The 13,735-nt window shown below is 31.8% G+C and overlaps 2 protein-coding genes across 2 annotated transcripts; one reads left to right on the top strand and one right to left on the bottom strand.

Annotated features, from left to right (window-relative positions):
• The first annotated feature begins 1,384 nt into the window (after positions 1-1,384).
• VPS2.3 (vacuolar protein sorting-associated protein 2.3) lies at positions 1,385-5,864 on the top strand. The gene is made up of 11 exons (XM_012229894.4): positions 1,385-1,609; positions 1,766-1,810; positions 2,820-2,854; positions 2,929-2,979; positions 3,821-3,925; positions 4,038-4,109; positions 4,316-4,387; positions 4,499-4,579; positions 4,892-4,927; positions 5,038-5,093; positions 5,488-5,864. Exons 1-11 carry the CDS (start codon positions 1,576-1,578, stop codon positions 5,537-5,539), a joined length of 639 nt encoding a protein of 212 aa, XP_012085284.1. The 5' UTR covers positions 1,385-1,575; the 3' UTR covers positions 5,540-5,864.
• Positions 5,865-6,300: 436 nt separating this feature from the next.
• On the bottom strand, positions 6,301-12,870 carry LOC105644516 (casein kinase 1-like protein 6). Its single transcript, XM_012229895.4, has 14 exons — positions 12,110-12,870; positions 11,922-11,962; positions 11,156-11,225; positions 10,839-10,987; positions 10,662-10,757; positions 10,207-10,277; positions 9,366-9,427; positions 9,200-9,263; positions 8,980-9,064; positions 8,362-8,488; positions 8,124-8,197; positions 7,971-8,034; positions 7,607-7,716; positions 6,301-6,868 (listed from the first exon to the last, which is right to left on the bottom strand). Exons 1-14 carry the CDS (start codon positions 12,198-12,200, stop codon positions 6,602-6,604), a joined length of 1,371 nt encoding a protein of 456 aa, XP_012085285.1. The 5' UTR covers positions 12,201-12,870; the 3' UTR covers positions 6,301-6,601.
• Between the last annotated feature and the right edge of the window lie 865 nt (positions 12,871-13,735).

The raw sequence follows: 13,735 nt of genomic DNA, 5'->3' as shown, positions 1-13,735 counted from the left end.
AAAAAATAATTAACTCGTTATTTCTTTAAAATCTATGAATAAATAATTTATTTTAAATAATTAAGAGTTGTATAAATCTTCAACTTATCATATTATTAATACTATAATTTATTATTTATATTTAACATAATTTAATTTAATACAAAAATTTTTAATTTTTTAATATAAAAATAGTAACCGTGGTCTCATTAAAATTTATAAATTATGTAATTTATTTATATCATTAAAAGTTATATAAATGGTAACTTAAAACACTATTAATTCTCTAACATTATATAATCAATTATATTTAAGGCGGTTTAATTCAATCATAAATTAATTTATTTTCAAATAAATATAAAAACAAACGATTAAGTCATATACATTTTAAAATTATATATATATATATAGTTTACGGCTAAAAAATATGTTAAATAATTTTTAAAAAGGAAACAAAAAAAAAAGTTTGAGTAAAAATTACTAACCCCATTAGCGAAAATAGTTAAAATGTAGAAAATTTTAAACTTAAAAAAATAATAATATATTTAAAAGCAAGAACCAATACACATTTGCTAAGAATACAGAATAATACATCGATACAACTTATATATAGCATTTCTAAAAAAGTTAAAGTGTTTCTTAAGGGTAAATAATTTAAAAAAAATGCATTATTTTAAAAAAATAAATGAAAAACATTTAGATAGAAAACGTTAAAGTACGTTAAAAGTTGTTAGAGAAAATATTTGTTACTTCACAAATTTGAGAGTAAACATTTGTTACAAAGCAATTCAATAATACATTAATACATTAATTGAATAATTCATTATTATTAAACTTTATCATTTTTTAAAACTAATAATTAATAATAATTACTTAAAGTCATTAATATATTAAATAATCAAATCAAACCAAACCAAAAATACTAATTCAAAATAAATCCAAACTAAACCAATATATTAATACATTAAATAATCAAATCAAACCAAATCAAAATAACTCAAAATAAATCCAATATTAATATATTGAATAATCAAATCAATTCAAATCAATTAAAATCAAATTAAAAACATTAATTCAAAATAAACCCAAACCAAACCAAACCAAACAAAGTCAATAAATTAATACATTAAATAATCAAATCAAATCTTGTCAAGTGGAAGTCTAATTGGAGAAATATGCCACGTGTTAAATTAAAATGCCAAATAGATAAGTCACATGTCAATTTTCTAAGGAAAAAATGCTTGCATATATATATATATATATATATATATATATGTGTGTATATATATATATTGACATTGATTGATTTAAGGTGTAATTATTTATTTTTGAATTGTTATATGATTATTTTTTTCTCAATTGTATTTTTTATTGCAGGGTGGACTAATCTTGTGTCCCGTAGCCGGTAGCCGTGCAACCTAGATTACTACACCAAGTAAAACAAAAACAAAAAAACCGCAAAAAATTCTTGGCAATTTCTTCTCATTTTCGAGCCAAAAGAAACAATCTTTTCCTATCTCCGCCTCTCTTCGTCTCCGTTAAGGCCTCTGGATTTCAACTGTGTATCGTACAAAACATAATTCGAGCTAAACAAAAATGAACCTCTTCAACAAGAAACCGAATCCCAAAGGTTTGATTATCCAAAGTTCGATTCTAAATCACATTATATAAATTTGTTCATGATGGCTGCTCGAATATTTATCATTTTAGCGTTCATTCGAGCAATTGGGTTTATAGATCTCTTTGATTTACTTGGAGATTTTCTTTTTGTTAATTTTGATTTCAGAGGTTCTTCGAGAGAGCAAAAGAGAAATGCAAAATGCTACTAGAGGTACCCTTTTTTTTGAATTGAAAATTTTTTTTGGATAATTTGCGCTTCAGTTCAGTATTAGACTTACGAAACTCTTGATCATTATATTTAACTCTCCGGGTTGTGCAGTTTTAAATTCTGTTATTGTTGTCTTCTTACTTGTTATGTTTGAACATTATCATCTACAAATTTTAAAATTTTATCAAACGTATATACCATATATATAGAAGTATATTTAATTCAATGATTTGTGGTGATATACAATTTATGGAAATGATTTTATGATATGAGGAAAATTCAAATGCTTTTCCACGGGGAAAAGTATCAGCTGGAGTGGTTAGATTTGAGGACCAGTTATTACATTGGCTCTTATTCTGAAATATGTAAACTGGGTTTGAACCTAAAGGAACAGAATTGGAAGAGGTGCATGAGTTAAGTAATACTGCTGCCTTGAGGAATTACTAATTCCAAGTAAGGTTATGTCGGTGCCTCATACACATGAAGAAACCCTTGCGGGGGCAGGGATGTGATCACTTCAAGATGGAGCTATCTATTTCGTAGAACAACTATGTATTCAGTCACAATTACATATGTAAAACCCAGTTCATTTTTTATTATTCCTTTTTTCTAATGTATTAGTATGTGCGAAGAAGATAGTCTTTGTTCCCATCTAAGAAATTTGGACTCTTTTAAGGTTGAACCATGTCCTTGCTTTCTCTCACTCCCTAGTGAGTCATGTTAGACTTGTCAAACTTACACAATAATATGGACAAGGTAACACTTGTCAGGTCAGGATCCAAATTTTAGTATTGCGCATTTTCGAACTCATAGGTTGAGTCTCCTTGGAGCTCTTATCTTGTTAATCTGGATTGTCTTATGTGGAGGGCTCGTTTCTTGATTCTGGACTCTTACTCGACTACTTAGTGATTGTCCAAGTTATATTATGGTCCTTTTTGTCTGTTGGGTTTAAAATCGAAGCAAAAGTTTGATATTCTTATTGATGTTTTTATTGTCTTTTCACACGATTCAGGTATAGAGAAGGAAATTGGAGCCTTGCAATTAGAGGTAAGCCAATAGTTTTAGTGACAACTTATTTTGAACTTTTGCTGTTAGATCTAACAGATTTATCATCTCATCAGGAAAAGAAGCTTGTCGCTGAGATAAAAAGAACTGCTAAGACAGGAAACGAGGTACTTTATAGGTTTTGATTTGAGTCAGATTCTTCAACTCCAGGAAACTTGTTGCTTTGGCTGATAACTGTTCTTGAATTTTCAAGCACTTTTTTCTTTTTACGGTTGAAAAGAACCACAGTTAGTGATTTTGAGGACCATTTGATAGCATTAAGTATATCTAGTCCTAATAGATTCTCATATTTATGTGAATTTGCAGCAAGGTCACTGCTTTCCAATTTTTGGAGTTGAGTATGTTTCATAATTTCTTTATTAATTGGTAACAAGCTTAGTTGCTGACTAGGTTTTTTGTTTATTGAGTAATTGTTTTATTGTTCATGACTATTGAGTTTTTCTCTTTAGCTTGTTTTAAAGTTCAACAAAGTAAACCTTTTCATTCTTTTCTTCTTAATCCTATTTAGGAGTCCAAGCCTAACAAAGATTAGGAGGACCTATAATCCTGTAGTATAGTATTATGCCTTCAATTTTATAGAGATCTATTTTGCCTTAATGTTTCAGAAGCTTTGAAGCTTACATGAGGATTTGATTGTTTTATTATCCTAGGAACCCTAGGTGCAACTGGATAGGCTTCCTTTTGCCCCTTTTCTTTTTCTACATTCAGGTAGAATTCCTGATAGGATTTTGCAGTTTAGTCATCATGCATCCTTCTGAACTAACCATTTTGACGCTGATTTTATTCCTAAATAATAATTCAGCAATTCCTAGTTCCCCAATTAAATGATAAAACTCAAATCCTCTGACTACATTAGATTTCCCGCCCTTGTCTTGCAATGATACCTTCTGATATATCTATTTCTTTCTGTTCTTTCATTGTTTTCTCCTTTTTGTATGCATTTTACAGGCAGCAACTAAAGTCCTAGCCAGGCAACTTATCAGGCTTAGGCAACAAATAGCTAACTTACAAGGTAGTCGTGCTCAAATGAGAGGCATAGCAACTCATACACAGGTAGGGTATCTGATCATGCATGTTTTATAAAGACAGACTATCTCCTCTTCTTTTTCTCTATTGAGGAATGCATGCACAATGTGCTCTTATTAGTGTTTACACCCTTATGCAGGCAATGTATGCCCAATCTTCTGTTGCTAATGGTTTGAAAGGTGCCACGAAGGCGATGTCATCTATGAATAAGGTATGTATATAGTATAGATTGGATATCAGATGAATACTTGTATATTTCACTATGCAAGAGTGATTGCTTGCTTTACTATAAAAGCAGCTTCTTGATGTTAGTGCCTCACCTTTTCTTAAATTAATATTTATTTTGTTACCATATGGAACTAAAATTCAAAATATTTTTATTGCTATTTTGGTGTGGCTGTTATGTTTTATTTGCAGCAAATGGCTCCTGCAAAGCAAGGAAAGGTTATAAGAGAATTTCAGAAACAGTCAGCATTGATGGATATGACTGTAAGATCATAGTTCTAACTTCTAATTTAGAATAATTTAACATGAAAGGAGGTTTGTACCTTGTCTCTTGGTTGATATTTGCGGTGTTTACTGGTCACCTTGTGCATGTAGACGGAAATGATGTCAGAAACCATTGATGATGCCTTGGATGATGACGATGCTGAAGAGGAGACTGAAGAGTTGACAAATCAAGTGAGCTACTTTTGACTGCTTCTTTTCTCCTTTTACTTTGTTATTATTATTATTATTATTATTATATGATGTGAAGCTTTCCACACATGAAATACCATCATCCTCAAACAACAGATTAAATCTGTCTACTATTCAATGGGTTTGCAGTTGTAATGACTTAACTATATCCAGATCTCTTGTTATAGTGTTAAACTTTTTTAAGCTGGTAGCAAAGGGGAACATTGGTAGAAACCATTGCCTGTGCTTCACTTTTGTGAATTTTAGTGCAGAAAGTGATGACATTTTTTTTTTCTCTTTAAACTCTTATGACAGGTACTAGATGAAATTGGTGTTGATGTTGCCTCCCAGGTTGGTGTCAGTAGTAATTTCGTTTCAGAACTTTGTTTTCAATTTATTAGGCTTTTCTTTCTTTCCTTTATTTTTTCGGTTTAATGCTGACTTGAGTTGAAACCTGGCAGTTGTCAACGGCACCAAAAGGTAAAATTGCCGGGAAGAATAAAGAGGATGTGGGCAGGTATTATTCTTTCTTATATTTTTAATTTTCTGATAAGAAGTTAAAAACATATTTTCAACGACAACAAATTCATAACTGGTCTAGAAGCCACAGTCTGTTCCTCTCTCTCTCTCTCTTTATCTGCATCCATGATCTTGGTAGCAAGGGGTATAAGGCTTCATTTGGGATTGAGTTTGGAGCTGCCCTTTTTTTTTTTTGAGAAAAAAAAAATATAATTGTTCCCAAACCATAGTTTGTTAAGCCTTGTATATTGCGGACACAAATTGCCAAATGCGAACCAAGTATAATGGTACAACATTTCCAACTGAGACTAGAATAATTGAAGAATCATATGAAGAACAGGAATCTAATCCTTCTATTGCTCGGTAGCTCATCTTTGGCTCTCTTCTTGCAGTTCCGGCATTGATGAACTTGAGAAGAGGTTGGCTGCTTTGAGGAATCCTTAAAACAATGACAAGAAGTTCCATGTTTTTATCCTATCGATCAGAGCTTCACCACATAAGCTGATTCTTCAAAGTGATTTGTTCTGTATATATCATCTTCTTCGTATCCATGGTTCTCTGGAAGATGTTTAGCTTGTAATTTGGTGCTTGTGAAAATACTATTTCATCAGATCATCTGTTTCACAATGCCCTCTCGGCTCAAATCAAGAATCAGAGTTAACTCAAAATCTAATAATCTTTTTTAGTAGATAAATGTATTTTTGGTGATCGCAAAATATTAACTTCGGCATTGATATAGAACCAGCCAATATGAAAAATTGGGAAATAATGTTTGATTTATTTATTTAGGCCAAATGCATAAATATGCTCAACTCTAACTTTAATCGAGATGGCAACAAAAATATAATGCCTGCATCGAAGTTTGTGGTGCTATCCAATTAAAGTTGTAATTTTGAGAGTGTATTTATGTATTTAGCCTTGTATTTCATCCTGTATTTAGGCTTGTATTTGGTCGGAAATACCGAATAAAAATTGTTAAGTAGGACCGTTTTATATTTATATTTATTTTTGATTCAATTCATGTATACAAACATGAATAGGTTACAAACTTGAATCAGTATAAACGCTTTCGTTGACAAACAAAAATGTTACTATTTGATTACTTTAATAAATTTGTATGACCTGCTTCAATATGGCTGTACAATGCAACATATAACATGAAGGACGCCTTCAAGGATATAAAGTAGAATATGAATAAGCTTAAGTAAACACAATCTGAGTCCTATATGTATATATAAGGGGAAAATTGTTCCATACATAGTTTTCTTCTTGGAAGTTTTTAGAACACATTACAAGAATTGGAAACTTCCGAGGAAAAAAATTAGAAAAGGAAAGGCAGCAGGAACATGACAGGTAATGTTGTTCTTAAGGTGATATTGTCAGTGATGGCAGTGATCAAGTGGAATCCCATATACAATGGCAAGATTATGAATTCCAAGATTGCTCGACATTTAAGAGTATGTATTAGTATGATGCTTAAGCATCTTCTAACATCAAATTCTCTCATCACTTCCGGATTGAGAGGAGCTCAAAGCTCCGAAAAGTGTCCTCACGAGCGCCTTTAGAAGCCACACCACGAGTATGAGATGATTTGGGCTCATATCCAGGTTGGATTCTTTGTGACGAAGTCAGACGGCTACTGCTAGACTGTAATCTGCTAGAACGACATTCACTAGGTTCACATGAGGAACTTGGCCTACTACTTGAGATGACAGCTTTTCTCGAGTTGCTACCATATCGAGAAGAACTGCGCCCTTTCTCCTGCTCGGGTTGCTGCACATAACAGTGGAAAAAGGTCTTTGGTAAGAAATTTTTTTGGGGGAAAGGAAAGGAAGTTAAAGAACAATATTGCTATGACTTGAATATAAAGATTCAAGTAGAGCACATAGATACAAAGAGCAGACCATACTACTGTGCAATAACCAAAAGCAAATGAGACAAGACATAACAGGTGTCAAGTTTGGTTCAAATATCAATTTCATATATCCACTAAATTAAACTTGTCTTGGGTCGGAAAGTCCCCTTTGTTACATTTCCCTTCTTCTGACTTCCACTTGCTCTTTTCAGCAGCAGAAAGAATGGAGTCCTTAAATTCAAAACTAATTTCAGAATCAAAGCCTTGGCTACCCAAAAAATGGAAAACTAATAAAACAACACATAAGGAGGGAATGAGAAAAGCTTTTATGTAGAATCTTCTTGGGTTTAAAACCAATGGAACATTAGAAAAATAGGGTGTCAAGCCTAAACAAATGCAAGCAATACCATAAGATAGGCTATTTACTCCCCTTATTCTCGTGTTATGACTATCATTTCCTGTTTTACTTTCATACTGGAAATAATATCATTTACTATAGACTCCATATGGTGGAATAACTTAATCCTATTAACCAATTACTAATTTTCAAAGTTCCTTAAAAAAGACAAGAATACAAATCAGCTTGCCATGAGAATTTTAATAAGATTGGGCAAAAGTAGTTTCTCTAACAGTTAACTGCATTAAGATGAGCTTACAATGTCTGAAGATCTGTTCCTGGAAATGTCATGTGGACTGGAACCAGAGACCTTTCTTGTAGAAAATGCTTCAACTGCACCTGACAATCTATCTCGAATCTCTTTCCCAACTGGATGGAAGTATCATATGACAGGTATTAATCATTGAGAGAATTTTGAGAAACAAACAAGGCAGGCAAAAGAAGTGACTGTTTGTGCATGATACTATCTAAAAGCATATTCCATAACATGCTGTCCATCTGTGTGATATGCATATTGGGTTTTAAACTAGAAAGAATGCCATCTTGTCCCCCATCCAAGCTTTATAACACAGTTGCATAAACTTGACACCAAATTTGAAATCCAGTTCTGTTTAGAGAAATACCTGAGACCTTTTCTGTGGGTCTTTCTGCAGACGGTCCTGCATGACCAGGTTTCACACCGGAAGTCTGAAAGAGTCAAAGCATAAAGTAAGTAACATATTGTGGAGGTGGAGGGGCAGAAACCTAGGCCTATCTAACAGTTCACAAGCACTTACCCGTCCTCTAGAACTAGAACTAATCTGAGGGTACTTCAAAACCGTCCAGTCAAAAACATAATCAAACTGATAGCCTGCAGAAGCAACCATGCCAAAACCCAAAAAACTAATAAAAAACGTACATAGGGTAAATATTTAATTAACCCAGAAAAAGTTTAAAAAGAAAGAGCAGGAGTATCAGAAATGTTAAATATAAACATACTTTAAAAACTTAAATAAGATAGTCCTGATAGTTCACCTTCTCGAATAAATAAATCACGAAATAGCCTCTTCAAATATGAATAGTCTGGTTTGTCCTCAAACCGCAATGACCGGCAGTAGTGGAAGTATGATACAAACTCAGATGGGTATGATTTACAAAGCACCTGTTGTATATGTGCACTTATGTTAAACAAGAACAATAAGTACAAACTAGGTCCTTGGAAAACAAGAAATGGAACAATGCTGCATTGAATTCCCACAATGTTAGGTCATGATTCAGAGCCAGGATATAATATGCAGACCAATGAAAAAGGAAAAAAGCATTCACATAGTCTACCAAAACTGCATACAAATTTATATAATATAGCAGGTCATTTGCTAAAACCCACTGAGGTTTGCCATAATATACATTTTGCTCCCTGCTGTTTCAGTATTAGCAATTTGAGTCTTTATACTACCATTGGTAAAAAGTGTAAGATTTGAAAGACTAAACTGCTTTATAATATAAAAATATAGGGATTAAAGTGCAATAAATTTTAAAATTGTCCATCTGGATAAACAGGTACATAAGAGCAACAGCATTGAACTTTGGATCTAGTGCACAATCAAGTTTTTGAAGTCCTCCTATTCAATAAAATTGTGTTAATGATCTTACCTCTATGGGAGTTGAAACTTTCTTTTCACTGATCTTGTCATATTTTTGCTTTTTTGTGCCAGCTTTTAGTCCTTGCCAGGGAAGACTGAAGCAAAGAAAGTGTACAAATGAATTAAGTTAAAATGACATGGACTCTCTAACATTAACTAGAAAATACCAACCAAAAAAGAACAAGACAGGGAGAGAAGTGAATTAATTGCATAGCTAATGCATAACCTACCTTCCCCTTAGGAAATACATAAGCACATAGCCCAGAGACTCCAGATCATCTCTTCGGCTTTGTTCTGCCAAAGAGATAAGACCATTAAATGATATATGATAAATCTAAAGTATGAAGTAGCTATTTTCACAGTTGGAAACTCATCATCACATGTAATATCACTCACCAACTCCAAGGTGAGTGTTGACACTTGCATAGCGAGCTGTGCCAGTGAGATTCTTGTTTTCTCTGCAACCAAAAGTCATACCAGTTTCAATAACAAAAAATGAAGGCATCATGCTGGCAGGAAATTTTGGGGAAAAAGGAAAGAAAAGAAAAGACATGAGATGGGAGCAAAAATGCGAAAGTACTTGTGCATACATGAGGGAGAGGAGTAAGGATCAAAAAAAGTGGTAAAAGGAGGATGAACATTATCAGATTAGATCACAGTTCAAAGAGAGAAGAACTTAAAAGGCATGAATATTTTTTGTCAAATAACCTATAAGATTTTATTTTATTTTTTTTTTAAAATGATGCATGAGAAAATAAAAGCAAAACTTAAGTGATAGAGATCTCCATTAGATTCACATGGTCAAATTATATATCACTAAAGAAGGTCTGCATGGTTATAACAAACATAAATTATTGGGAAAGATGAAATGTATTCCAAGAAAGGAAGACAAATAATGTACATAGATTCTAAAGTTGGGAGTTTTTCATGTCAATATTTTATATATGTTCCATCATTATTTCTATAAAAGTGTATATGGACATGTATAGCCACATGAATATTATTAATGCACACACCTAATACTTTGTTTCCTCCTTTACTTGTCAGTTATCAAATATAATTTTTTAAAGTGGTGCTAATACGATCTTTCTCAAAGTGGACAAATCTTACACTTAAATCAAGCCTTTGGCCTCCCCTAGTGAAGGCAATTGTTATTTCATAAGAAGAAAGAATAATAAAGATCATAAAATTATATACCATATTGCATTTACTGTACTGTTTATGCATAGTGAATTACCTGTATGGAATATGTTTGTGAGTCTGAAGATCCCTGTACTTCTTTGCAAGTCCAAAATCAATGACATATACCTGTGACAGAATGTTTCAAACATATGTAAAGTGGGAACAAATTAGACACACATCAAATTCTCTGAATGGGTCATTCATCATACAGAGATTGACTGGGGAGAGTGCCAAATCAATACTGTGATGCACTAACTGATTTCATGTACCAACACCACATACCACAAAACAAATTGAATAGCTATGATGTATTCACAATCGATTTTAATACAAAGATAAATATAATTTATGTACATCATTTCTATTTAAAGTGTACAATACCTTTCCTATGAAGAATATTTGCCAGATTTCAGCTGAATATTGGATCACTAAAATGATAAAATAAAACTTGTCATAACAACAAGCATGATACACTCTAGTTTACTGAGATAATAGCATGGGAACAAGTACCTGATTTGCTTTGCGTCCTAAGCCCATTAAAAAGTTGTCAGGCTTTATGTCACGATGAAGAAAGCCCCTTGAATGCATGTATTCTATTCTATTAATCTGAAGAGATTAAAAAGAGAGCAAAGTTACTTTTACAGTTTAAGGAATACTCTTTAACATGGATTTATCATGTGCACTTACAAGTTGATCTGCAAGCATCAAAACTGTTTTCAACGTAAATTTCCTGTTGCAATAGTTGAATAAATCTTCCAAGCTTGGTCCAAGAAGGTCGATAACCATGACATTGTAGTCAGCCTCAACTCCAAACCATTTGAGATGTGGAATTCCAGCTACATCAGAGGAAAAACAGATGGAATTATTTTTGAGAAAAGGAACCTTAACTTTTTCAACTTAAAAGTGGCAGTTAAACCAAAACATGATGTTCTGTCATAAATGTCATAAAATTTCATCCAGGAGGTCCAAAACATTTTAAGAGAGAGATAAAGATGTGGGCTTACTGCCTCCTTGAAGGAGCATATATAACTTCGACTCATAGTGAAGCTGTGGATGCTTGGTCTTCACAGGTTCCTGAAAATTGGAACAAAAGGTCAATAGTTGGTAAAGAGAAAAATCATAAGATACATGTAAGCCTCTATATAAATGGATGAAGAAGAAAGACTACATACTCTATGAAATACTCTATATAAAGACTTGGTTTCACATTCATTAATTTATTAGCAATATCGTAAATTCGAAGTGTACAACTTAGCATGGCATAAGGCTTAGGTAATTGCTCATATTGATCTCATTCAGGATCTTAAATGTCATCCCTAAGTTCCTCAATAAGACTGGAAGAATAAAAATATTTCCGGTCTTACAAGGTACATGCACACTCGCAAGGATCACAGCATCCACTATCCATATTGGTTCAAATTTTCAAAGAGGAATCAAAAAACCATCCATAACTGAGCTGATGTTATATAAAGTATAAGCATGCTTTAGGAATCATATATAAGAAACTTCAAACAAGATCCAATTCAACATCAAAAAGGGTTGACACTAAACAAAGAGAAATTATTGCATTAACAGAATTTGACAGAGCAGAATAGGAAAGGAACTACAGGAAAATGTTATTACAACAAAGAAATCAACATTGTGAGCACTACCCATCATGTCATATGCATGCAAAATAATAATATTAATAATAAATAACTCGTGACAAATACTCACTCATGTAAATCCAAATCATCAAGAATTAATCATTTCATAGAAAACGTCACATACCAGCTTAACAGCAACCTCTTCTCCAGTTTGCACATTTACACCTGAAAATTCAAGTCAAATAATCATCAGACACTTTTAGACATACAGAAAAACGAAACTAGTATAATGCTGTAGCTGAAATGTTATAATAGAAACGAATGACTTAGTTAAATGGAAAAATAGGAAATTAAATGAAAATTAAACCATACCCAGATATAGCTCTCCAAAAGATCCACTCCCAATCTTCCTTCCCAGCTTAAACTTACCACCAACCGTAAGGTCAATCTTTGATTTCTCCATTGCTAGATAACTCAAACCCCAGGCCAAAAATTGCTATATTTACTGAGATTTGTAACCAATGAGCCTTCTTACGTTCACGCCCTCAAAACCAAAAGATTTAACAAATTCACCGATTCACCCAATCTCTTTTTTTTTCCCTTCTTTTTTTAGAAAGAGTTTAACTTTTCACAATCAACGCATTTAGTTAGTGTTAAATTGGAAAGCAAAGGAAAAAAAATATTGACGATAAGAACCAAATCAATCTTAAATGCAATCAATTTTTGTTAAAAGAATATTGACCTTCTTCCTTTTTATTTAAAAGGGTTAGGGAAAAAAATCTTTACAATCACATGCTTTCAAACAGAATCCCAAAAATCTTCCAATGCATATGAGGGATCAAAACCCTAATCAAAACGGAAATCAAGCTACATTGACCAGAAAAATCAAGTGCAAATGCATGGTGTAAACAATAGAAAACAAAATTGACAAATCCTATAGATCCAAAAAAGAAAACCTAGCTTTGGGATTAAATCGAAAAAAATAAAGATTTAAGGACAGAAATGGTAAGAAAAATTTTTAAAAAAAAATAAAGAGGGGAGAAATGCGTTTGTGTTGATTAGAAAGAGAAGAAATGTGAGAAAGGAGGAAGAGATAGGAGAAAGGAAAAAGAGCAGGTGAGAGAGTTAATTAACTATTTCTTTCTTTCTTTTCTCTTGTTTAATAATTAATAATTAATGTTAATATTTTTGTTTTTTATGTGTTTTAAAATGAATTTAATTTATTTAATGTAATTTATTTATTTTTTATTAATAAAAAATAATATTTGAGGGGTGAAGCGAGACCTTCTCCATCCACCGCCTGACCTAACACGTTTGGGTTGCCAGCTTTCCTTTCAGGTTACAAAACGTGCCTTCTCTTCTCTTTCTTTGATTGCCCTCAATTATTATTTATTCATTTATTTTTAATAAAATAAATACATTGAAGTACCTTTCAAATGGTTAATTTCTTGCATTTTTTAATTAATTTCAAAATAAAAACATTAATTTCATGTCCTCTAAAAAAAAACATTATCTTCATGAAGGAAAAAAAATATTATTTTAAATTTACGCTTAGAGATATTATCTAGGCATGGTCGATCTGAAATTATGATTCATAGAGCAGTTAGTTTTGATTTTTAAAAAAGAAATCAAATCAAAATCATTTAATTAAAATTGGTTGCTATATGATTTCGAATTTGATATGAATTGTGTCAATTTTGATCATTTTTACTTTTTTTTTTTCTTTTCAATATAAATGATTTGAAATCGTGCAACTTTGATTGAAATAATCGAATTTCAATGTAAGTGTAAAACCAACTTACTAAGTATATTTAATATTATGTATTCATTTAATGTATAAAAATAAATATCAAATCAAAATCAAAGTTTATATCAATAAATATGAGAATAAGCTAATTAAACAATTTCTAAAAAAATAAAGTTGATAAAATGTTTTATAAACTATTTTAAAATATTACCAAAAAATGTTGTAAAAGTTTCATTGAAAATGATATTAGA

The sequence above is a fragment of the Jatropha curcas genome, chromosome 3 (assembly GCF_041381405.1).
Source record: "Jatropha curcas cultivar XTBG-Jc1 chromosome 3, XTBG_Jcur_1.0, whole genome shotgun sequence".
Taxonomy (NCBI): Eukaryota; Viridiplantae; Streptophyta; class Magnoliopsida; order Malpighiales; family Euphorbiaceae; genus Jatropha; species Jatropha curcas.
This window is presented reverse-complemented; position numbering and strand designations above follow the sequence as displayed.

Excerpts from the sequence above, each read along its gene's own strand:
- VPS2.3 (XM_012229894.4), top strand. The coding sequence starts at position 1,576 with ATGAACCTCTTCAACAAGAAACCGAATCCCAAAG. Across the intron at positions 4,388-4,498 it reads CAGCATTGATGGATATGACT|ACGGAAATGATGTCAGAAAC; the intron begins GTAAGATCATAG and ends TTGTGCATGTAG. Across the intron at positions 5,094-5,487 it reads AATAAAGAGGATGTGGGCAG|TTCCGGCATTGATGAACTTG; the intron begins GTATTATTCTTT and ends CTCTTCTTGCAG.
- LOC105644516 (XM_012229895.4), bottom strand. The coding sequence starts at position 12,200 with ATGGAGAAATCAAAGATTGACCTTACGGTTGGTGGTAAGTTTAAGCTG. Across the intron at positions 9,428-10,206 it reads CACAAACATATTCCATACAG|AGAAAACAAGAATCTCACTG; the intron begins GTAATTCACTAT and ends TTTTGGTTGCAG. Across the intron at positions 9,065-9,199 it reads ATGTATTTCCTAAGGGGAAG|TCTTCCCTGGCAAGGACTAA; the intron begins GTAGGTTATGCA and ends TCTTTGCTTCAG.